At 43.0% G+C, this 27202-nt stretch overlaps 1 protein-coding gene across 2 annotated transcripts in view; it reads left to right on the forward strand.

Annotated features, from left to right (window-relative positions):
- Nucleotides 1-27202, forward strand: part of grid2 (glutamate receptor, ionotropic, delta 2) — a 765355-nt gene that overhangs the window by 574170 nt on the left and 163983 nt on the right. For both annotated transcript variants that reach the window (XM_083784600.1, XM_083784599.1), the window contains one exon: nt 23041-23142. In XM_083784600.1, the coding sequence (XP_083640726.1) occupies nt 23041-23142 (102 nt within the window). The remainder of the gene's footprint in view (nt 1-23040; nt 23143-27202) is intronic.

The following is a 27202-nucleotide window of genomic DNA, read 5'->3' on the forward strand; positions in this document are numbered from 1 at the left end:
CCATGTACAGTATGCACATGGAAGGGCAGGGAGACCTTCCCACATGTTCTTTTCTTTCACCCACACATCACTCTCTAACGCATGTTTGAGACGTGTTGAGACGTGTCCATCTCACGTCTTTCCTCCACTTTCACCGCCCTCCGTCTCTCGCTCCTCTCCACTCTTTTGTTACTTTAATTTCTCTCACTCTATCTCTCCACTGCTCTCATCCGTCGCTTCATCATTTCTCCCTGTCTGCTCCGTCTTCGTCTTCTCAATGGTTCTTCACAAAATGTGAGAGAGAGTGTGAAGACACCTCCTCTCTCTCTCTCTCTCTCTCTCTCTCTCTCTCTCTGTGCCAGCTAGGCCTGCAGGCTTTGAGCAGCATTACAGCGTGTAAACCTCGGATTACAGCAGCCAGAGTCTGCCTAGCGCTGCATGCCTCTGTGGATCACACACACACACACACACACACACACACACACACACACACACACACGCAGGCACAAACATGCGCACAAGCTGTTCACATGGAGACACGCACATATAACCTGGCATGGACAAATAAATATGCATATAAACAATCACAATATGTACACAGATGTTTCCTGAACACATGCTTAGTGTTTACACATGCGCAAATAAACACAAAAAGTCATGCACGCACTGATGCATTGTTCTACTCCCCAACCCTTGCGCCATAACTCCTTGTTCACCTACCGTGCACAGCTAGTCCTGAAGAAGATTAACATCTCTCCCCAGCGGTGTGTGTAATGAACTCCTCAAGGACTTGCACAAGTCATTACCCCATCTGACCCCCTTCATGCTGTACATCTCTCCCCTGTTGTCTGAGATTGTCTGCACAGATTTGTTGACCTATCTACTGCGAATATACACGTTTGACATAGCCCCGAAGAAGTGTCAAGAGCATTGCATGGCCAGTGTTTCATGGGCAACATATCATAAGTTCCATTTTATTTATTTTTTTCCAATATAAATTACACATGGAGATGTAATCAAAGATCAATGACGGTGTTGCGAAGATGCATGCCTTAGTCTGAAACCTAGGTCACCTCCCGTCTGACCTTCATTCCGAAACCCACAAAAAACACTTTTTTATGAGGACTCATGGAGTCACAATCATATAGTCACAACACACATACTGTAAGTGTGATACACAACATAAAATGTCCAGGGATCAGTGAACTTTTGTTTTGTTTTGCATCTTTGTGATGTGCCAGGCAGGTATTGATTGACTGTCAAAGAAGCATCTTTGTACTTTCCTCAATGCATGTGCGCTCCTTTCAGACACTTTAGTTTTGTAGTTGGCATTCTGGGTGCAAGGTGTATGCACCACTGTGAAGTTTCTGTAGCTTAAAAGACATATTAACGATGTTTACTGGGTGTGGAGGCTGTGGGCTGAGAGCAGGAGGGATGATGTCCCCTGAATGTTAATGCTAATCAATGTGTGCTTCAAAGCGAGGATGTGGATCTTGCTCCTCCACGCCACATTAGTTCAACTTTTACGTGTTTGTCCTTAGCTGTCCCTCCCCGGCTCAGAGTGACAAGACTTATGATGGTGTCATGACATGTTAGACTAACAGTTGGAGTACCATCGCTGCTTGCCATTGGCTCCATTTATCTTTAGCATCTGTGTGTATTTGTTGCGACCAAAGGTCGCAGTTAACCATGGAATTGTGCATTTCCCGTCAGATGTCATCAATATTGTTGTCTACATCTGACCTCAAACCTTTAAATCTCCTTATATGGAGCTGACCTGTTCTGACATTCCATATGTCCATCCATCCGTCTTCGATAGATGGGCCTGCCCCAAAGTTATTAGTGCAGCCACGCTGCAGTTCTCAACAGGCCCGAAAATTAAGATCTTACCCCCCATGCCAAAGCGCCAGCGCATGCCCAGCAGTCTGCTGTCACCCAGGCGGATGCGAGCACCCTTTAGGGCGAAGTCACTTCTCGCCCTCAGGCGCCCTCTGGTACTATTATCCTTGTGAGAACCAAAGTTGTATGTCCTCAAGCTATAACATTTAGCTGTTCCTTATTTGTTTCCAAGAGACTGTCAGCTGACACCCAGCATTCACAGTGGGGTTATGTTCAGTTGATGTGAGGATGGTTAGGTTTTCTATTGTTTTGTTTGAGGGTGTGTTTGACTGACTGACTGACTGACTGACTGACTATCCGGCTGACTAACCGGCTGACTGGCCGACTTACTGATTTATTTTTCCAATAATGTCAAAAATCATGAGCACACCACCCAATTGTTCCTACATTTGAGTCACATATTGAAGGACTATGCAACGCAGAGGCAAAAGCAATTTCACTTTCACCCATGAGTGCCACAAATGTGACAAATGTCACGGTTTTATTTTTATTTTATTCCTCACCAATCTTCACAAAAACAGATATGCGTGATCAGTCATGTGATAATGGGTGTCAATGAGATTTTTTATATAGCCTACTGCTTGCTTGTAATTGGATTCTCATTTTTGTGGATGAGGCATATTCCTGTATCCTATAAAATGCCATGGATCATGAACGCAACATTCAATTCGCATGTTGAGGTGCTGCTATTAGTGCAGTGTTTCCCAACCTTTTTTCTGCCAGGGCACACTTTTCATAGCCAAAATATCCCAGGGCACACCTATATATACGGGGGGTGGGGGGTATATATATATATATATATATATATATATATTGCTTTCATCACGTCACATATGATCAACAAAGTTTGAGAGCATGCAGTGCACATTGCACACACAGAAAGTCACTTTCTGATGTCAATGCTAGTGTCTGTGTTGTGTGTGTGCCCGTGTCGCTCGCAATCTGGACACGCTGAACATCACACATGTGATTTGTTCACGGCAGTCAGGCAAGAAATACTTCTCCCTAAAGTTTCCATAAAGTTCACTTGAAAGTTACGTTTTAGAAACGTATATACATGAAGGACCTGGCACCTGGCTAGGCTGGCTACTCTGCTTCTCTCTTGTGTCGTCTCACTCGTCTGCTGTTACTTCTCGACATGCAGTGGAGTTCAGCTCTATGTAGCTCCGCCCTGGCGATTTGTATGCCCATCACTGCCGCTTTTGCAACACAGTGTGGGCTGGTAGGTCAGCTTAAAATACAACCGCAAAAAGCAGGCTGGAAAGCACCGAGGCAAGCGGTGTTTTTTTATACAGTACGTGCCAGGAGAGTAGGTGATGTAAACAAAGCCATACAGTAGCATTTCTATGGCCGAGGGTCGTTAGACTGGTGGGGATGGGCAACAACAACCGCAGGCAGCCCAGTATCTATTGCTATCGGGGGAGGGTTGGGGTTACTATTCTTCCTGGAAATAAAAACGTCTGGGTTTCCGAGGCTACTTTTGTTCAAATCAAACGGCACACCTGGCCATTTCAAACGGCTGGTAATCCAGACCGACAGTGTGTCGAATCCCGATCCCGACGACCTTTGCTGCGTGTCACCGCTCCATCTCTCTCCCCATTTCCTCTCAGTCTAGCCTGTTCATCTGTATGTCATAGGATCCAGATGGCTACAGTCCACAACTTGGTGGTTGGTTAGGCCACCCACCTGGTGGAGTGCACCTTTCTACTTACTGTGGTTTTTTCTTTTGTAATATTCCTAATATTCCTAGAGTCCACTATTTCCTCATGGAGGAAGAAAGATCGCATCAACGTCTGTGTTCGGACATTTTAGAACCTGCTGTCTGTGATATATCCATGGTAATGTCTCTCACAATGCCATGTGAGAGACGGCACTAACTACCCATTACAGTGAAAAGATTAAGAACTGGAGATAAAAAGGCTTTATTCATCAATGACAGTGAGAAATGCACTGCACTACGCCAAGCAGTTTTGATAATTAGAATGGGTTCTGTGACAGATACAAATTACCACTGACCTATTCTGAGTAACGGTGCGGGTGACAGCCAATGAAATTATTATGCTAAATATAAGGCGTTGCTTATTTAACACATACGCTGCTGATTATTCATGCATGTGTGCAAATGTATCGAGCCGCATATATGACATGACAGAATATCAAAGACATTCTCTGAGCTCTATATTTTTCTAATGAATCACTACTAAAGAAACCAAAGGCATCCTGAAGCCGAGGCAGAAGCACTTACCGATGATGATGATAATAATAATAAACTCACTTTAACACAGAAACAACTACTGCTTATAATGGAAATGATGAGATCTAGCATCTCTCCATCTATCTGTGTCCGTGTATATCTCACTGGTGTCATCTTGTTCTGCGACTCAACTGAAACATCACTCACTACCCTTAGTTAGAGGGAGACTCTTAAAGGGGGGGCAGACGTAGAATACGCACATCGACAGGCTGGGTGCTGGGCTAAAAGAAACTTCAGTGGATTGGATGGAGCATGTACACCATCGGTAAAGGCAAGACGTTCTTTATTTAAATAAATACTGACAACGTTTCGATCTGTTTGATCTTCATCAGGTCATTCGGACTCTTAAAGGACCACATGGTTGGTCAACCAAAATCACAACAATTTGGTAATTATCTCAGAAATTGTGGTAATATTTATTTGTATTTTTATGCAACAGCATGTGTAGAATTGCATTGCATTTATTTTCTTTCAGTGTGTGTAAAATCACACATACTGTGCACACACACACACACACACACACACACACACACACACTGTTTTTCACACAATGTTTTTCACAACGTTTTGGTGTGGTGAATTTGATTTGATTTATTTGCTGTACCACTATGCAGAGCCTTCTAAGGTCCCTGCCTTCTCAAGTCTTAGAAGGAAAAAAAACAAGTAATTGTCACCTACTACAGATCATCTTTACAGAAATACATCTTTCAGGGTACTGAAAGGTAGACCTACTAGTCTCAGTAGGTCAGTACCTGAAAGTCTTTTTGTAAAGATATTACTTCACAAATTGACTTGAAAGTGAAACCAACCCTAACCCTAATCTGGAAACATGTGCTCCCTGAAAAGCACAACTCTTAAGACATAACATGCCATTTTAACATCATCACATATTCACACATGCTGTATGTACTGTACATGTAGGGTTGTATAATTTACAACCCTGCATGTACAGTTTGATCATATATAATTCACAGTCCACTGGACTTTAATGGCTTCAGATTGCACACTGGTGTGTGTGTGTGTGTGTGTGTGTGTGTGTGTGTGTGTGTGTGTGTGTGTGGGTGTGTGGGTGTGTGTGTGTGTGTGTGTGTGTGTGTGTGTGTGTGTGTGCATGCGCGCTGACTGCGCGCTGACTGTTCATGCTTTCCTGCTTGGTTTACCTGTTGGGCGTTATCTGTATCAAATAGTGGGAGAGGAACAGCTTTATCATGCCACATTTTAATTACAGTGTGTGGACACAGGCACACAAGCACAGGGCGTCAGAGAGACAGAAGAAAGCAAGAGAAGGAGATAAGGAGCAATAACCACATGAACCCAAATGAATATTTGGCAAAAATAGCAGACCTACAAGCTCACAACGTGAACATGTTATTTTTAGTTTTGGTGTGGAGGGGAACAATTAAACCTAAGGGAGAGTTTTGTCACATGACCCCTGCTGTCTGACCAGGTGTTTGGTCTGACAGACATTAGCCTGACACTCTACCCAAAACCCAACCCTAAACCTAACCTCACAGGAAGCCACGGGTTAGTTTTAACCTGCCAAGGGTTTGTTTTAACCTGCCATGCATGTCGGGAGCCATGGGTGAGTTTTAACCCGGCCACGGGTTAATTGTAACTGGCCATGCATGTCAGGAGTGACAGTGTTGTCGGACTACTGCCTGTCGGACTGTTAGTATGTCTAACCAAAATATGCACCCTGTTTGATCAAATGGATGGTCAGACAGACAGACGAGCACATGTGGACAAAGAGAGCAATTTTAATTCACATTCACATTCTCCACACTCTCTCTCTCTCTCTCTCTCTCTCTCTCTCTCTCTCCCTCTCCCGTGCTGTCTCATGGTCTCACTCTTCCTCGTGTCATTCCATCTCCCCCTCTCTCTTCGGTACAACATGATTGACAGGTGGTCTTAGTACACCGGGGCCCACAGTACTTCAGGTCTGAAGGACATAATGGAGTTGTTTGAAGTCTCTTGGAATGGCCTGCCAGGCATATAGGCGGATTTATACTTAGCTGCATATAGGATGCATCGAAAATAGCCGATCTGCAACGTGTCGTGGTGTGAACTTGTAGATGGGCTATATGTGGTGTGTGAAGTAGATCAAATCCCTTATTGAATCAATGTATAGAGATGTGTGCAGACACAAAGCCATTGGTATTGAAGCCATTGGTATCCAGCCAAAAGTATTATGTTCATATAAATACAATAATTGTATAAAACGGACATTAAAAGTCATAGCAATACTGCTATTAATATGCCAGAAACAGAAGAGGAAGTGTATTCAACATACTGTACACATTTTACACAAGTTTCATTATTATATTGATTTACTCTTAATTAAAAAATGCATCCATAAAAAACACATTCATATTTAGATATATGTACATTAAGGAAATTATTCTCATTTGCTAAGCAAAAGTTTGAGAAAAGGTTAATTGAATGAGACGGAAATTATGAACTTGTTTTAATTTGTTTTGAATGATAAAGCATATTTCCCTTTCCAATAGAAATATGACAGACTGCAATTACATTATATAATTATTACTGAGTGCTAATTTAAAACAAGGAACACATGTCAAAGTTTGCTGTTCTAAACTAAAGTAAATAATTATGTTATAAACATTGAGCAAAGTTACAATATTATTTATATGACAGCAACTACTGCTTTGAATTGCTATTATTGTTCACACACAACCGAAACCAATGGATTATATATTTCAGGAGTGAGAGATCACAATGAAATTCCTAATACATTTTTACACTTGAGTGCAGTTAGAACTATTCCATTGCATCTTATGAGAGTTGGGGTTCTTGTGCTGCCGGCCTAGACAAATTGTCTATTAATTAATTCTCTGCCGCTAGCCAAATTAAGTTAGCCTCTGCCACCATCCGCATTCACTTTAAAAGAAGGAGTTTGCCCGCCCCCCCACCCCATACACACACTCATACACACACTTTAGTATCATTAGCAAAATTAGCACACACTGTTTACCTCTCACCAGGAATGTTTACATGTTGGGAGCGACGCGGTACAAAGTCATAAATTACATTCGAATGGCTGAAGCTCCACCATGGACAGCTCTCCTGGATTCCGACTTATGGAGGTTTTAAATATTTTAAAAGCTGCCGTTGGGCTCAACCATTATATACACGAAGTATACGTTGGGTCCGTATTTATACAGACTTAGCAAATAACGTCCCCTAGCTGGGGGTTACACAGTATACGGACATGGGGGGAAAATAATTAAAGAGATAATGCTGTTGACAATTTAATGTCTTTTCACTCATCTCATCTCCCTCATGCACTTATAATTGTTTTCCAGACATTACATTTTGTTATGGAGGCAAGCAGTGGGGAAAAACCCAGCCGAAGTGGCTTTCAAAAAAGAATTGCTTTCCAGGTGGTAATTCCATCATCAAAGACATGCACAGCAATCATAATAGGCATATTTGATTTCCATAATAGTTTATTATACGTATTCTAATAAAAACATCAAACACAAGGAGAGTGCTGATCTTATACAATGATAAAAATTATATAGGTTTTGAAAATGAAAGAAGAGTTTGAGAAGTATTGCGATTTTGGGCAGTAGAATAGAATAGTGTTAATTTTTTTTAGTTTGTGTGGCAAGATTGGGAGGGTGGACCTGCTTTTCTCTGGAAGAGCAGGGTGGATGGATGCAAACAAGCAGTACGGTTGTGATTAGGCAGCTGGTGTTGCAGAGTAGACTGATACCACTGCTCTCTGTGGCCGGAACTGCCTATACCGCAACAAGCTGTCCCCTCTCTGACACAGAATGGAGCGAGAGACACACAGGGAGAGAGAGGGAGAAGGCGAATTAGAGGGATTGGAAGAAAGGAAGATGACGGAAAGGGAGAAGGAGGGTTGATATCGCTCTGTGTTTAGGTCTGCAAGCTGCAATGACTTGGCAGAGGTGTGTGTGTGTGTGTGTGTGTGTGTGTGTGCGTGTGCGTGTGCGTGTGTGCGCGTGTGGAAAGGGGAGAGGAGGGGGCTGTAGCTGCTCAGCAACTTGTGCATCGTGTCCTTGCCTGGTGACTGTCGCTCTGCTGCAGTGGTGTGTACATGTGACTGTTTATTAGAGGAGGGGACAATAGTAGAAAGACAGAGAATAGCAGACGCGTCATTGTTCGACAGGAGAAACACCATTAGCAGAAACAAAAGGACCAGGCAGACCATTTATGAATGGAAAATGTCATTTTGAATGTTCCACCACGGGAGATGTTACACTGTGAAATCAATAGGGTTCACTTAATTCTGACAAATTAGTCCATTTGAACACTCTTAGAGTTGCAAATGGGTACCTTCAAGAGATTCATTCAACATTCGAACCCCCCATATTGATCTGTCTTTTTGAGATTCTGATTCTGTCAGCAATTATTCGACTAGTGTCCTCTTGTGGTCTAAACTCACAAACATTGACTTCCTCTAAGTCTGAGTCCCTCGTGCCTGTTTCCGTTGTCACCACTCTCTCCATCTCTACCATTTACTAATTGTATTCATTAATTAAAAATATCTACAGTGCATTTGAAGGTATGCTGTAGAGTGTAGATAAAGAAACAAAGCATGTCAAATTAAGTGCGTGCGTGCGTGCAAGCGTGCGTGCGTGTGTGTGTGTGTGTGTGTGTGTGTGTGTGTGTGTGTGTGTGTGTGTGCATTGTGCTGTACTGAAACGGTCTGTTGTAACAGTGCCACATTGGCTCCCATACTGTTCTGGTCTGTGCAACTACTTTTAAATGTGTGTTCTCAGACATAGTACAGTCAGGTATGTGTGAGTGGGGGGGAGGTGAATGGAATCTATATGCATGCATTGTGGCCCGCATTGGTAAAACAACGCTATGTGGGTTGTGGGCCAAAGTGTATAATATATTACTCTTTGGCCCACAATCTGCCTCATCGGCAGATCTCCAGTAAGTGCATGAGTGTCTGTACGCGTTATCCCCCACATTGACATATAGATTACAACTGATACTGGAAACGGAGATGGAGGCAAAATACTGTATTGACGACAACAAACCCACAACCCATTCCTCGCTGTTTAGCTCTTTCTTATGTACACCCATAAAACATCTAATTGTTATTGATCAGCGCAGAACCTTGCTAGCTTAATGAATCAAATACCAATCATTTTGATATACCGTAAGCGCAGCATGGCAAGAAATGCATAATACTTAGCTTCAAATGTTATGGGTGGGGGGGCTGCGTTTAAACAAGTCCTGTTCGCAGAGGGGAATAGCAGGGAGGATCACTGCAATGTGAAAAAACATCAAGCGGTCATGAAAAGATAACGGGGCCACTGGGAGATTAATAGGATCTCACTCATGTTTTCTGCAAAATGACAGCAGCTGCTGCTGCTGGTGGGTAGGATATAAATAAACCCAACAGCTATTTTTTACCTATTGTATGTTTGCATGTCTGTAGTTCTATGGCTGTGACTGCAATAGTGGTTTCTGCTAGGGATCGCTCTAAAAATGACAATTAACAATGCCATATGTATATAATGTTCCACAATAACATTAAGCATTCCGGGCTCATCCAGACCTAAAGTATAGGCGTTTAGCAGTTTGATGGAGGTAGGCACGAAGCTAGTCCCTTTTGGTGAATGTCGAGGCTCTGTATCGACGGCCTGAGGGCATTCATCTGTAATGTGTGTGAAGGGTTTGTGTATGTGTGTGTTGTCCTCAGCTATTTGAGAGGCCTTCTTCACGGTCCGTTCCTTGTGGATACTTCTGAGTGGCTCCTGGTCCTTCCCAGTGATCTGACCACTGATCTAACAACCCTGTCAAGAGGTGGTTGATGGCACGCATCATGCCAGACCATATGCTGTGGTGTTGAAGGTCTTTATGGATTCCACAAAGGACTTGTAGAAAGCCTGAAGGATTGATGGTCGGACCTGAGGCTTCCTCATCTTCCTGAGGATGTGATATGCCCAGTGTTGTATTATGTTTTACTATTCTAAAGCTGTATTATTTAACTTTGTTTTGGTACATAAAAATACATTTTGTCTAATATGGTAGAGTTTGTTAATACAATATAATGTCTCCCAGTCCCTGCTCTTCTATTGAGAATTTAGATGCTGGAAGTCAGTATTTAATTTATCCACTGATCAAGCTGGCAGACTCTAATTCAGTCAGCATACTGGTTCAAAAACAAATCCAGGTTAGTTCAGGGAAGTTACATAGTACATCTTTAACTGAAGTGGGATGATTAAAATGGCAAATAATCCTTTGATAGTGCTCCAGGGGTGTGTAGGTGGGCCCCTCAGTCTACAATATTGAGGTCCTTGATGGCATCCCAGGGTGTCCCCAGAAAATCATAGGAACTCTATGGTTGTCTCCCTACCTACAGTATTGGTTTGATTTTAAAGGTCCTTAGATGCTCTTAGGGGTTCCCAAGACAATTCACCTTGCAACCAAGGGAGAATGAGCCTTCTCTGTTCCTGCCCCACAAATCTGGAATGCCCTACCCAAGAGTATTCGACAAGCGGATACTATCACATCCTTCAAATCCCATCGTATTTCTACAGAAAAGCATCCCCCCTTCCTCCTCTTGTTGTAATTGTAAGTTGTTGATTTTCTATGTTGCATTCATTTTAATGTTTTGTTTTCCTTGCTTTGTTTTAATGTTTATGTTTTCTGTGCAGAACTTTGTGACTTTTGTTTAGAAAGGGGCTATATAAATAGTTGTAGATGAGTAGCTGAATGACTTCAAGTGTGAGTGATTGCTAGCTTGAGGCTTTCATTGTGCTTCCAAGACAGGGAAAATCATTGAGTCTGTCAGTCCTGCTATGTTGTGACTGAGCTAATTTAACAGAGAGAGTATTTTTAGCTAACATGAGTTAGCTAGTGATGGCATGCCGAGGCCAATCCAGTGCAGGAACTATTAGAACGGAATGAAGTGTGACAGATGTCCCAGGTGGTGCAACTAAAGTAAATATACTGACTGATGATATGAAGGAAGATGAGTGTGTGTGAAGAAGCCTAATGTGATGGAGAATGTGATGGAGCTCGGGATGTGCACTCCTATGAGATGAGATGCCTCCTGACAGTAGAGACGGAGGATTGAAGAAAAGACCAAAGATGAGAGACATTGACAGTGAGATGGAGATAGTTGGTATACTATAGTAGGGACAAGGACATCTTTGGCCTTGGTAGTAAAACTGTGACACAGCATAAGAGAGAATCAGGCAAGAGTCATTGTTGAAACAGCTAAAATGTTTCTTTGCATATGGATGTGACAGGAGAAGAAATGCAGTGTTAATGGAGGAGGTCTTGAATATACAGTACAATCAATGTACAATCGTTGTTTCTTTCAAAAACAATCATAAACTTGAACTGCACTCTGTCGAGTGCATACTTGCAAGCAAGCAGAGCGCGCAAGTACTTTAGACCGCTACAAACTGTCAAATCTCAGTAATGACTACTTGTGCCTGATACGGCAGTGGTGCCAGAATGAAACAATAGTAATTGTTTTTATACACTTCAGAAACATAATGTTGTAATATATGACCACAAAGAAATGGATGATGGTTCAACTCTTGTGGTCTGTGATACTAGTGTGGAAGCTAAGCAGAAGCCTCCTGTGTCTGGGACTAGCTGCGCTATAGCTTAGCATAGCAAAGCATAGCTTGCCAGAGCTCAGTGGTCTGTGTTGCTTTAGGTTTAGCTTCAGTTATCACAGCTGTGTGTGTGTGTGTGTGTGTGTGTGTGTGTGTGTGTGTGTGTGTGCGTGTGCGCACGCGCAATTGTGCATATCTGTGTGTGTGCATATTTGTCATGGGTACTGTGCGTGTGGCTTTGGTTTGGCTTCACCTAACCCAGCAGTGCACAGCACAGTTAGGCTTTTATACCACCTACATTAACCTTTTGGGGATTTAATTCTCGTCTACGAGACAGAGGCTGGGAATTATCCAGTTTCTCACCAACTCATACACAGTATTGTGCGACAGGCTGATTCTAAAAATGCCTTTTCAGGCCACATTTACACGATCAGAATAGAAAACGTCAAAGTGCTGTTGCGTTACTTCTACCTTTTTCTTATTAATTAAAAAAAAGGAAAAGAAAACACTGTATGCATGCCAGGTGGCTAGGTGGCGGTATAGATAGACCAGACACGCATGCATAGAAACACTCCCGTGCAGGTTGGTTTATATCGTGGCATGAGCTATAACGTACGTCACACATTTGGCAGGTTCCCCCGTTTTGCCTGTGTGTGTACATCCTTCCAAAGGATCTAAATTCTAAAAGTTTTCAGAAAAAGCGTTCATGCGTGTGTGGCAATCATGTTGGAAGCAGACACGCCTAACCTTTTTATCTCCTTCCCTCCACTACTCTCCTCAGTTAATCCTTCCATACAGGGATTAAAAACTGAACATTTTCACATGTAATCGGTTCCAAGCAGGATCAATATTTTAACGTTTCTGTGCTTGTGTTACATGTGTGTGCATTTAGATACATTATCTGACCAAAGATGCAATGTGCCATATAGGCCTACTGTAAAATTTCAATGTCTATTGAAGCTGCACTGGAGAGATTTCACACTTCTGTTGGCGGCCCCAAGTAGTATTAACACAATCAGCGGCGGGATTTCTTTCAAAACAACAGATATGGCCGCTTTTACTCTGTAAGCCCCCCCTTCCGTTCCGGATAAAAACCGGGAGAAATATTTGTGCTTGCTTACCTTGCTATCATTAGGATAAAGTCGCTGAGGCGTTCTTTCTGAGCCGTAAACAGGGAAGTGAATGGCAACGTGCATGCGCAAAGAGCAAGGAGTATGGTGCAGAAGGAGAGGCCAACCCCCCAAAAAAGAAATGCAAATCAGAATATTTTTCCCTCGTTTGATAATCATAATTTCAATTTCATAATCAATGAAAATGCGCTAGGACGTGTGTACAGTACACGTCCTAGCAATCCGTCGGTTGGATTAGTTATGACGTTTCCACACGTCCTACAGTCTAAATGGGTTAAGAAATAACAGTTATGATACAGTACTTGCACTGTACTGGAACTCATTGCGGTAAATGTGCATAAGCTTTATCAGCGGCGACGGGCTAGCATTGTGAGATTGAGATTTCTCGACACTATTTATTTTGCTTCTTAAAAATACCCAGCAAGCACGTTCAGGACATGGACGAATTAGTGACGTCTCTATTGGGGCCAGATCAAGTCAAACCAAGACCAGTCGAGTCTGGCCCAGAATATCACCTGATTTCAACCAACATGAATGAATCAGAGAGAGTCCAATCAGGGATGTAAGCTGCACGCACACACACATGCACATACAGTACACATGCCCATACACATGAAACAACTGATGCTCACATATGTGACCAGATTTGACTGAGAGCCTGCCATCGCGCATTAATTCCAGCTTTTCACCAGAGGAGAAAAACTAGTTTTTTTATTTCTTTTTTCAAAATGAGTTATAGCATAGGCAAACTCAAGGCCCGGGGGCCAAATCAGGCCCGCGGGATGATATTAGTATTAGAACTGGCCCCCTGGTATATTGCACAGACCACCATAATACTACAAGTCCCACAATGCACTGCGAGTGCATTGGTGCGTATCGAGGGCCCGCGAGCGCAAGCCTGAGTCTTCTCTTCACTATTGATCAGGAAGTATATTGTCTGTGGTCAACTTTCAGCTACCCCTTTCCCCAAAACTCGCTAAACGAAAGGTGGACATCTGAAAACAGGGGTTTTCAAGTCAGGTGGGAGGCAGAGGGCAAACCTCTGTGTGGAGACAGTGTGGCTGTAATGAAAGAATATTACCTAAGAAGACTATGATAAGAAATGAATGCAACTGATTTGATTTACTTTCTCATTTTACTATGACAGCAGTGCTTTGTGAGGATCAAAGAACAGGAAACTGAGCTTAAAATAATGCATTTTCAGTTTTAAATGCATTTACTTTTTTGCCGTGTGCCCGTGTGTTGAAACACAGTCCGGCCCTCGACTTGTACCAATTTCTTTATTTTGGCCCACTGTGTATTTGAGTTTGACATCCCCTTGTCTGAAATAAGTGTCCGAGCTGAAGCCGACATGTAAATATGAAATAAATGCTTAAACATGTAGCTAGGTGTAATGTTAGAGTCCACAGAAGTGAACCTTTCAAGCCTGTTTTCTCAACTCTATAAGCCATAACTCCAAAACTGGTGGGTCAAACTGAACAACCAATATGTCAATTTGAAGCTATGATTCCCTGCTTTCATATAATGACAAAAAAGTCCAATGGCAATCCCCCAGTCAAATTTGCTCACAGAGTCATTTCATACCGTCAGGGAGAAATGAGCCTTTATCTGGTGCTGTGTAGATAAGAAGAGGCAGTGGGCCTCGCCAGGCAGCCATTTTAGCTTTTCACACTCACGCACACACGCGCGCGCGCGCACGCGCACACACACACACACACACACCACACACCACACACCACACACCACAAAACACGCGCACACGCACACGCACACACTGACACACACAGGTTTGGGTTCACACTTGCTTGTTATTGGCCAGTCAAAACATAAACGTGGAGTGGAATTATTGATATTCAAACAGCATAGTGAATCCAATTTTGCCATAATATTGCAGCAATGTGCTGTCCTTTCCCTCATGTCCTTTCATCTCCTCTCTCTCTCTCTCTCTCTCTCTTTCTCTCTCTCTCTTTCTTTCTCTCTCTCTCTATCTCTCTCTCTCTCTCCACGCAGGCAGGCACGCACGCAGGCACGCACACACGCACGCACACACTGTCTCTCACCACATGAAGTCTGGCTTCACTCTATCTCTTAGGGGTAACACAAAATGTGATGTATGGATTGATTATTTAGACTGACTGTGACTGACTAACTGTTTCTGCAAGTGTGCCTGCGTTCGTGCTTACAATACATGCATATATATGCACAGCATGTATGTGCATAATATTTTCCACTGTATACACAGTTGCTAACAAAACCATGTAGTGTGAGACTGATACATTTGTATAGCCCGGTGTGATGATGATTGAATGGTTCTTCCTCATCTCATCCACTGATGTTTAGTAAACTAAAACCAAATAGACACACACTGGGCCTTGATGTTACAATGTTTGTTGTTCATGTCTTTCTAGGCTTATGTTGCAGGTCTCTTATGATAGAGTAATGCTTGGGGAATTTGCATCTCTGTCAAAGATACAGCGTGATTTGACAATGACTGATAGCTAGTCTGAAAGGCACTAGAGGCCTTAAAGCTTCTCTAAATAAGCTTTCATGGAAACTTTTATTGTGGCGCTACCATGCTCAGCTTTGTGTGTTTGTGTGAATCATATTGATGATGTGATTGGCTGAGCATGGAATTTAGATGATTTCCTGGAGCACTCGGCTACGGCCCGGGCTGAACATCTCCACTCTAGACGGAATTCCCATTGAGTGGGTGGAACGCTACAAATACCTTGTATCACGGTGTAGGAAGGAAGCAGGACGGTCACACAGGAGTACTGGAAACTGGGCTTTATTTAACAGAAAGCTGAATCACAGGATTCGATAGGAGTGCCTCACAGGGCCAGCAAACACAGGTACAAAACACACGCGACGTGTCAAGGAAACAATTAAGACTCAACACAGAATAGCACAGGAGCAACATATAAAAACCAACAAGCCGTGATGGCAATATTGTCCGCAGCTGAGTTCACAGGTGTCAGTCTAACAGGGGGGCGGGGAAACACACAGGGGTGGAAGGGCAAACATAAGGACGGCGGTCCAGGCGTGGTCCTAGGACAGGACGTGACACCTTGTTTCTGGTTGGATATACACCTACATTTAAATTTTCATATTGATTATTTGTGCAAGAAGCTTAAATTCACTTTGGGCTTCTTCTACAGATTGAAGGCCTTTTTGCTTGTACAGCTTGCAAAGAACTGGTCATTGGTCTCTTTCTGTCCCAGTTGGACTATGGTGATATCATTTATAGGTTTGCGCTTTCTCCTCCACCTCGGCCAAACTGGATCCCCTGTACCATGCTGCACTGAGATTCATAACTAACTCACCTTTCTGAACACATCAATGTATGTTGTATGCTGCAGTTGGTTCTCATTGACATCTCGCAGGCTGCAGCATTGGTATATTTTCATTTCTAAAGCCATTGGTGATCTGCCTCCTCCTCCAAAGGTCGGTTGTATTGCTGTCAATACAGAAAGTGAGAACAGCTCTGACCTCTAAAGTCCAGCGAACATCTCTAGCGTGATATTAGATAGTATAAATTCACTATATGGTTCGCAATGCGTGCACGCTGCTTGCAATCAAAATCCATCCAAATTCAACAAATCACTCATGTTCAATATTGCTCAGTGACTCAACGTTGAGGTTCAATAATAATTAATGATCCCGGTGAGATTACCCATACATTATTGAATTGAGAAGCGAGTGCCTGGTGGTTTCAGTCAATATATCATGCTGGGAGGCACCAAAAGCATAAATTGTTTTTTAGCATTTATTTATCATAATTCTGATTGACTATGACTAATAAGAAAATAAATAAATAAGGAGTGAATATTTGAGAAGTATCTGATTGCCTGCTGGGTGTATTTATCCATGGGATTTGTGAGGGAGAGAGGGAGAAAAAAGTACTTTTCAATTTAATTCAAGTAGCCTGCCCTACATTTATTGCTGATAGAAAATACATGTGTGAACACCGCTCAGGAACTCTCTAGTTTTCATTTTCTTTGTGCACCGTACAGTAACAGGTCACCAGTATCTATTTAGGGGCAGTGATGCAGCGGCCCTGTCATGCTCAATTAGGTGGTTTAAATAAAGAACCTAACTGAGAGAGAATGAGCATGTGATTATTTAAAAGTTGATAGGTCGAGACAGCACGGATGTCTGTAGGACATAATTGAGGGGACATTACCGGAGGAAAGCGTGCTGGTCTGCAAGCCCAAAATAATGTCAGCAGGGCCACCGAGGGTAGCCTACGGGCCGTGGCGTGGCACACCGCTCGTTTCCACTTGATGTCTTCGGTATGTGGAGAGCTTTATTGGCCCCATCTCCTGACAACATTACGTCACCTTTTTGTCATGCTGCTCCTGTGTCACTTTGTAAACAAGCAGATATGATTCCTCAGCAGAAAACCTCTTGCGGGTCCCTCCGACTTACCATATCTGTTATTTAAAGAGCAGGGTGTCATGGTGCTAGCGCACCTGGCTCTAACGCCAAATTCGCACGAGCAGTGGCAGGTCCTAATGTGCTTCTATGGTTGCTGTATTGCAGCAGCAGCAAAGTTTTACTTTTCTCTACTTTGCCATTTTGCAGTGGGGAAAGTGGTGCCACATTGCATTTCTCAGAACACTGCTGCTGGTGTGAATTGAAATTGAATAGTTGTTGTGCGTGTGTCGGGTGCACTGCTCTTGCAGAAATAGTCCCTTAGAAAAGATTACCAGCACTCACCCAGATGATCCATTTAGGATTTAGGGTTGTTTATTTCATAGGGGATTCACACTGAGACGGACTGAATCCGTTTCATTGGAACCGTTTCCGAATACGGTTGCCTGGTCCCCGATGGCCATGATTCACATTGCCCAAGATTCAACAGCGCACCCGGGTACACTTGCATAACACACTTTAATCCTCCTGATGACGGTGTGTTTGATGGCTGGCACGCACGGACACTGACCATCAACTCTGCGACATTGTCTCAAATGAATCCAGACACACTGAATTGCATTGCCTCTTTGGCTTTTTGCCGTTATACTACTTCACTGTCAGCCTGCCTGCTATTCACTGTGTCAGTCAGTTCTGTGCTCCAGTGTATTAGTTTGCTATGGATTCTACTTTAGCATTATTATTATTATTTTGTTTTACTTTGGAAACTGTGCCAAGCAAAGCCCAAGAGCCACGTGTAGTCCGCAGAATAAGATCAGCGTGGTGCTGCGCGTATAAGCAGATTCAACAGGAGAAGGGCGGCGTTGAGAAATGCGCTGGTGTTACGCATCGTGCAGCGGCTGTGTTTTTCTTTGTTGACGCTTGGCTCGTCGACTATAGATTATGTCACGTTCTTTAAAAAGAACAGTCCACTTTCTTCTTTAGGTACGCATGCATTCACATTGGAACGATCCGTATCTGAATACACTTCAACGGTCCAGAGACCCTCCCCCCATGCGGTCCCGGGGACGGTTGGGCGATCCGCTCCCGGGAACGGTACGCATCATTCACACTACCACAACATCTGCCAAGTGGTCCCGAGTGCACACCCGGGACCATAGTGTGAATCCCCTATCAAAGCCCCAGCAGCAGCAGATGATACACGACGTATTTATAATTACGTCCATATGGGTGTGATTTGTTGTGTATGCTTGCACACCTGTTTGTTTTCATACTAACGGTACATATTTCTATATCTAACACGCTTAGCCTATACGTGTTTCCTTACTGTGGGGTGCTTAATGTAAATCGCTCTGCATTAAGAGCGTCTGCTAAATGCCTAAATTGTAAATTGGGTCAGTGTCGCAGGTCTACCTCCTATATGCAGCTGCCCATCAGCCACACCACTAATGTTTTATCGATTAGATGTGCTCAGATTTTTTACAAGCACTTAGAGTTGCTGCCATGCTGTAAATTCAGTTTTTATGAGTCCCTCTCATCATCGCTTTCCACCTCATCTATCAGCTATCCTTGCATTTGTGCGCTCTCATTCTCTCTCTGTCTCATCTTGTCTCAGTTTTACATTCACAAGAATGTAGAGATCTCAGGCTTGAAATTGCAGTACAGGAGAACCATCATTTTGATGGTATATTAATAGCATGCACAGCAGCTATTGCGCACACACGCACACACACACACACACACACACACACACACACACACACACACACACACACACACACACACAGGCTACAGTATAATAACAGGGGGGTGGTTGCAGGTGGTTGCAGGTTGAGCGCAGACATTTTCCCACAGAGGCACATTTTGTGAGGGTGTTGAGTGTGGACACATGTCAGATAAAGGGATGGCGCACTGATCAAGGGACTACACGGTATTGACAGGGACTCGAGAGGAAAGTCTCTGTGGTGACTGATCTAGATTCAGGCACAGGCAAAGAGAGAAAGAAGCCCCCAAACAAGACAAAAGTCAAGGCAATTACTGTAGCAAGGCCTCCGTGTTCTGAAATAAAGGTTAGCCTGTTTATCTTCCAAGGAATAGGCTTCAGAGAAACAGTATAAATGCCGCTTCGCTTTGACTGCATTATAAACAGAGATAGAGAGATAAACAGAGATACGGCTGGACTAGAGTGACTGGGAGAAGAATAAGGATTTGGATTGTGTGTGTAAGAGGTAGAGAAAGAGAGAGAGGGGGGGGCAGACTGTATTCCATTGCACAGTATACAGTAGCTACAATGTGGCCCTAGATCCCAGTTCCACATCACCCCCTGCAGGCTGAAGATGGCTATAGTGTTACTGTGTGTGTGTGTGTGTGTGTGTGTGTGTGTGTGTGTGTGTGTGTGTGTGTGTGTGTGTGTGTGTGTGTGTGTGTGTGTGTGTGTGTGTGTGTGTGTGTGTGTGTGTGTGTGTGTGTGTGTGTGTGTGTGTGTGTGTGTGTGTGTGTGTGTGTGTGTGTGTGTGTGTGTCAAATCATAACAAAATCATTGTACAATAAAAAGCAACAGCATAATAATACACCTAAAACCATGTGATTCGGTTGTTCTCAACGATATGAAATCCATGTAGCCGGTAATATACAGTTGTCACTGATTGATCACCTTTGTGTCTGCTGCCCCCCTAAGAATGGAACATTACTTTTCTATAGCCTTAAATAACAGAATGTTGTCATTTATGGATGTTGTGCTCAGCAAATTCTTCTGATCTCAAGAATGTGGTCAGCTACAGGGCATGAGAACACAAATTATTAAGCGTAATATAATGTTTTCAAATATCACTTGCCGACTTCTCACTTTGTCAATATCACTAGTATTTTTTTCCTCAGAAAAGTGATGAATAGTTCCATAATAAAATGCCCCTCCAAAAAGCCAGTGGGTTTACAGTATGTGTTTGTATGAAACACTGCCAGAGATTTGAAACAACGGATACAGTCTATCAATATAAATGTACAGTGAAAATGAATGAATACAATACAGTATAATCTATCAACAGTGAGTAATAGTATAATGGGTGTATGTATGCACGTATAGTCAATCAATATCGAATATAAGAATGGATATTTGTACAGTGTACATGAGAATGAATAATACTGTCTGTCAACGGACCTGCTGGATGAATATTATACAGTCTATGAGTGAATATAAGTGCAGGCTCTCAACAGTAATCCTTCAAAGGCTTCAGTCCAAGGTCGGCAGTGTACATCCTAGTACAGTGGTTCAGTGTACATCCTAGTACAGTGGTTCAGTGTACATCCTAGTACAGTGGTTCAGTGTACATCCTAGTACAGTGGTTCAGTGTACATCCTAGTACAGTGGTTCAGTGTACATCCTAGTACAGTGGTTCAGTGTACATCCTAGTACAGTTGTTCAGTGTACATCCTAGTACAGTGGTTCAGTGTACATCCTAGTACAGTGGTTCTGGTTCAGTGTACATCCTAGTACAGTGGTTCAGTGTACATCCTAGTACAGTGGTTCTGGTTCAGTGTACATCCTAGTACAGTGGTTCTGGTTCAGTGTACATCCTAGTACAGTGGTTCTGGTTCAGTGTACATCCTAGTACAGTGGTTCAGTGTACATCCTAGTACAGTGGTTCAGTGTACATCCTAGTACAGTGGTTCTGGTTCAGTGTACATCCTAGTACAGTGGTTCAGTGTACATCCTAGTACAGTGGTTCAGTGTACATCCTAGTACAGTGGTTCTGGTTCAGTGTACATCTTAGTACAGTGGTTCAGTGTACATCCTAGTACAGTGGTTCAGTGTACATCCTAGTACAGTGGTTCTGGTTCAGTGTACATCCTAGTACAGTGGTTCAGTGTACATCCTAGTACAGTGGTTCAGTGTACATCCTAGTACAGTGGTTCAGTGTACATCCTAGTACAGTGGTTCAGTGTACATCCTAGTACAGTGGTTCAGTGTACATCCTAGTACAGTGGTTCTGGTTGTCCACTTTTTCAGGATCAGAGCCCACTTCAAAGTGTTTGCGCCACCATTCGAACGGCTGCCGTGTTAAGTGGTCAGATGGGTGGGCCGTGTGTATATTTATGGCTTTTTTTTCTCCCATGGGCATTTATGGCCAGTACAGTTTTAATTGTTTTAAATGTGAAGCACAGAAAATATAAAAAAGATGCAGTGTGTATTTTTAAAGCATGTTTATTTGAATGATCAATCAATTGATTGTGTTACGGCTTGGATCAATGGAAATGACATAGTACACTTTAAGTTCCTATTTAGTGTTGACAGCACTGGTATCACCATGGATGAATAAAAAAATATTGTATTTAAAAAATGTTGTTACATTAACATTACAACCTTGCTGTTTTGCCAATTATTTTGGGACCCACTTGTATTATTCTTACGGCCCACCAGTAGGCCCTGGCCCACAGGTTGAGAACCATGGCCCTATAGTAGAAACCACAGAGGAGTTGGTTAGAGTTGAACATGAAGTGCATGTTATGCTGTAACATTAGGCTTTGGAAAGAATTAATGTTGTGCAAAAGGTTTTTTTCCTTAATAGCATGCCCTCTGTTGCTCTGGTGTGTTTGTTTTCTTTTGAACAACAAATCACTCGCTGTTGCTTTGCGTGCACATGTGTTTAAGTGTGTTTGTCTTTGAGCAGCAGACATCTAAATCACTCTTTGCCCAAAAACAAAATGCACAGGCTCTCTCTTTAGGGAAACTTTGCTCTCTGAAGCTGAAAACAATATTTTATTAATAGCAGAAGGCTGTTCGTCGACACATGAAAACAGGGTTTTGGGACTTCAGTAAGACTTCCTGGGGATAGGATTGGAAATATGACGGAATTTGAGAGACACGGTGGTCTAGCCCCAGATTCACGAGGGAGCTTTGAATAAAAGATGTATGAGCGAGGAGTTGGGCGGCGCGTGCCACATGGGCTCGGGTGCCTGGCGCCGGTCCCTGTTTCTGCTCCCAGGCACTTCCTGTTTCCTGTAGAGGTAGAGGCCCCCTTTGGCTCTGGGGCGTGTGTATCTCGAGAGTACGCAACATTGAGGCAAGCTCCATGTATAGCTCCAAGTATAGTGGAAGCTTGACAAGATTCCACGTGGAACGTAATGGTGCGTCACTGAAGGGGACGTTCGGTAGGCCAATCAGAGGCTGTAAATGTAAAATGTTTGTTTTGTCATGCCAATAAAGCTCCTTTGGATCGAATTGATAAGTCCCGGAAATGACGCACTGTGATTGGCCAATAGTCATTTGAGTGGCAGCGACGCAGCGTGTCTTAAGCAGCGTGCCTTACGCTGGAGAAGTCTCCAACGAACTGCAGCTTTTTTTCTATGGCCACAGGTGAGCTTCCCTGGAAGCCTATATAATGGCTTGAAAACTGTTTTGACTCTTTTGGTATCCAGATCAGAATGAAGATGAGAGAGATGCGTATATGATTGTACTGTATGGTCACATTCACACATCTTATAGGGTCCCCGGATCCCTGCCATGCATGGAATAATTTCAAATGGAGGTCAAATACATTAATTTGGACAACCTTGCAGGGACGCTCTAGTCTAGTTCAACTGTAAAAATGTCAGCACTTGTGCGGGGGACCTGGGTTTGAATACCAGGTATAGAACATAAAGGTTACAGAGTGCAGCCAATTGTCTTTCATTAGCTTGTTATTTTATATATTTGGTAATAAATAAATATTTGTACAGTATGCACTAAATTGTCTATGAATTAATCTTCCTAAATGTTTGAAAAGTTGTAAAAACTATATTCTGGACCTATTCAAAATATTGTGTATATCTGTGTGTGTCCTTTTTGTAGCTGGCAACATGGGATCCAGTCCACGGTTTGAACGGCACGCTGTCAGACAGGAAGCTGGAAAATAACATGAGAGGAGTGGTGCTACGAGTAGTTACTGTTCTGGTGAGTTCAACCTTTGTGCGTGCGTGCGTGCGTGCGTGCGTGCGTGCGTGCGTGCGTGCGTGCGTGTGTGCGTGCGTGCGTGCGTGCGTGTGTGTGTGTGTGTGTGTGTGCGTGCGTGCGCACGGACATGCCTAACCTCTTTATCTCCTTCCCTCCACTCCTTTCATCCTTCCATACAGGGATTAAAACGAACATTTTCACATGAAATCGGTTCCAAGCAGGATCAATATATTTACGACCCCAACATAATGTTCCTAAAGCATTTACGACACGTGTGTGTGTGTGTGTGTGTGTGTGTGTGTGTGTGTGTGTGTGTGTGTGTGTGTGTGTGTGTGTGTTAAGGCTGTCCCCGAACATTCAGGTTTCGAATGTTCGCTCGTTAGGGTTGGCACTCGAATCTTAATTTATGGCCTTGAACCATTCGTTTATTTTATTTTATTATTATTATAATGTTTTATTATTATATATTTTTTATTTTTACTCAGAAATATATCTCGGCGAGAATGCGATATGCATAATAAGAGTACTATGTTCTTGTTGTGTTTACAATAATTTGAAAGTCCTGCATGACGGGCGGCAGAAGAGACTAACACAGTGACACACACACACACACAAACACACACACACACACACACACACACACACACACACACACACACACACACACACACACACACACACACACACACAGTCACACACACTATGCCCACTTCACTTCAATGCGCTTCTGAGAGTACACAGGTGAAACAAATTAATGAACGAGTGACAGCTAAGCTAACGAGCAAGCTACACTGCAGCCAGCAAGCTCACAGAGACATTGGGAAGCATTTTTGATCATATGACAAAATATATGGACAGTTGTACAGGTAGGCTACTCAATTTGTTTTGGGGGCTGCTTGAAAAGTAATGGCTCAAACCTGGTGCAGATCATTTTCGCGGAGCACAGCAGCTACTTGACGCTCTGTGTGTGTGTGTGTGTGTGTGTGTGTGTTTGTGTGTCACAGTGTGTGTGTCACGGTGTGTGTGTGTGTGTGTGTGTGTGTGTGTGTGTGTGTGCGCGCATGCGTGTGTGTGCGCACACGCGTGTGTGTTGGGAGAGAGAGAGAGGGGGAGACGCGCTGCGCTCTGTTCATGTTCAAGACGGATATCTCGTGTTGTCATTATAGTGTAGACGGTTGTATCCACACTCAAAATGTACACCTTCCCGGTCGGCCAACGCAGTAGCAACCCTCACCAACCCCTGATGAACTTAACCATTATTTCACTGATAGTCTATGCAACGTCGCCCCGGAGGATCTATTCATGAATTGCAGCCTGGTTAAAAGCACTCTGAGAAATTAATTAATTAGAACCAATTAACCAAATGGTTCGGATGTTCGCTCGGAAATTCCTGCAAATATTCGAGTCCTAAAAACAGAGCTAGGGTACAGCCTTAGTGTGTGTGTGTGTGCGTGCGTGTGTGTGTGTGTGTGTGTGTGTGTGTGTGTGTGTGTGTGTGTGTGTGTGTGTGTGTGTGTGTGCTTGCGTGCGTGTGTGTGTGTGTGGATGCAATCGAAGGGGTGAGAGTGAGACACAAGCAGGCAGGAAGTTGAGTATTGAGTTAACTCAGCATGCCTGTCCATTTCATAGAATAGAAGATGAATACCAACAGATTTGTCCATGATATTGAGATTCCAGCTTCCTCCCTGTCTTGCCTGCAGCGTCGATTTGAGCAAGTCCCTCGAGTGCGTTAAAGATTCACGGCCTTAAATTCTTCATATCCCACCTTTGAAGTGGGAAGCAGGGAAGAAATATAGATGATGCCAGACATTTCTTCTGGACTATAGCTTCCATCAATAGCTTCTTTCTCTTTTAATATATTTTTTTCCTTTTTCTTTTTAGATGTGATGATTTCCATCACAGTCAAGCTCACAACGCATCGCGACACGTTGAGAGCAACCAAAACATACTATTTTACAGTAGTTCTATTGGATTTGAATTTAGTAAATATATTTAGTCTTAGTTTTAGTCATCATAGCTTAGTTTTTATTTAGTTTTGGTCAGTGACAAAAGGTAGTCGACAGACATTTTTCGTCTTAGTTTTAGTCGACAAAATGAACACTGATGTGTAGCTGTGCTTCCCAGGGCTCACTTTTCCCCTCCTCTACGCCATATCTCTCCCCTGAAAATAGCCCACAACACGTCACGTTGCAACTCGTTATGGATTATATATCTATCACTTTCCGAAGCGTTGTAGGACTGTTAGGGATGTGCTATTTTCAGTGATTCTTCGCCTATTATGACCAGAATAGGGAGGCTAGGGATCTCTCTCTCTCTCTCTCTCTCTCTCTCTCTCTCTCTCTCTCTCTCTCTCTCTCTCTCTCTCTCTCTCTCTCTTCCCACTCCCTCCCAACCTCTCTCCCTCCCTACATGTTATCATAATTGTATCTCCTCTCTTTTATCTATAAAATCTTATCACTATGCATTTGTGTGTGAGTGTTTTCCCAGTTGACTAACACCGTTTAGAGAGTCCCTCCAGACAGTCTTATAGTGTGAAGTATCCAGAGTAGAGTGTTGCCTACTGTAGTTGGTCTGTGCTATTTGAGATTGGCTGCAAGGTGCATTCTAATCTGTTTGTGTACATGCATTTGACAAATAGCCTATTGACAACATGATGAAGACAACAATTGCGTCTATTTGAGTATGGATGTTTGTATGGTCATATAGTATGAGAAATTGCATTTCTGCACAATGATGATTGTTTGTATAATGATGATACAGTATCATCATAAGTTTCTTCTAAATTGTCTGTTCGCTTTGTGAATGGGACCTTTGTGACCTTCACAGCATGCTCTGTAGTGTAAGTCAGTGGTTCCCAAAGTGGGGTCCTTGAGGGAGTTCCAGGGGGTCCCCAGCGAAATGATAGTTTGGAAACAAATGGATCTTTATGGGTCTGTAACTCTGAGAGTGTACAAATGGAACCAAATGGGCCCGTTACGCTCTCACAGTTAAAATAACATTGATTTTACAATATAAATGCGGGGTCCCAGAGATAGAAATGCCATTACATGGGGGTCCGTAGACTAATGCATGTCAAACTGTCTGGGGGTCCTTGAAATTAAACGGGTTGAGAATCACTGCTAGAGCCGTAAAAATCTTCTCTTATGGGGGTCAATTTGGGGGTCCTTGACATGAAAAGGTTTGGGAACCACTGGTGTAAGTTACAGTATTGTTCTGTTAAGAGAAAACATATTCAGTTCATGGAAAAGAATACCAGCACTCTATCCAGTAGGATTCTTGTTTATTATTTCGATTTCCCCCAGCAGCAAGCAACATATACGGACATTTTGGCCCGGAGGCCTTCCTCAGTGTTAATCTGAACAATACGGTGTTGGTGTCACTTATAAAGAGGACCTGGGTGCCACGCACAAAACGGTCCGAGTGCAACCTCACTCACGTTATTCATTGGAAGCCTTATCACTATAGACAGTGTCTGACCCTGTGCAGGTCTCTATGACCCCTATATCCTCTTTATAAGTGACACCAACACCGTATTGTTCAGATTTACGCCCAACATATACGGACGTTTCGGCCGTTTCGGTATATGTTGCTTGCTGCTGGGGGAAATCTAAATAATAAACAAGAATCCTACTGGATATAACGTGAGTGCTGGTATTCTTTTCCACAAACTGTATTTGCCTGAACCGTGCACCGGCCACTGTATTACTTTGGACTACTCAACGGAGTGCTTGCTCCTCTTCCTTTCTTCAAGAGAAAACATTTAACCACTTCTGAATTATCACATAATAGCTGCCCTAGACAAATAAATGTGACTGACTTGACCCCCATTTGTTTTGTGCTCAGGTCCACGTTGTCATCACAAACACATTGGAGTTGTAGGCCTACAATATACAGTACCATGCAAATGAATTCAAGTACACAGTAAAATCCCCATCCTTATGTTTACACTTAAATGGAGTTAAATTACACAGGTGTATGTACAGTAACATGTTAATGAACTTGATCGACATACTTGCCGGGAGATCAGGCTGTTCCATCTATGTAGTATGTACTGTACAAG

This window comes from Protomyctophum parallelum (genome assembly GCF_964188405.1).
Source record: "Protomyctophum parallelum genome assembly, chromosome: 15".
NCBI classification, from domain to species: Eukaryota; Metazoa; Chordata; class Actinopteri; order Myctophiformes; family Myctophidae; genus Protomyctophum; species Protomyctophum parallelum.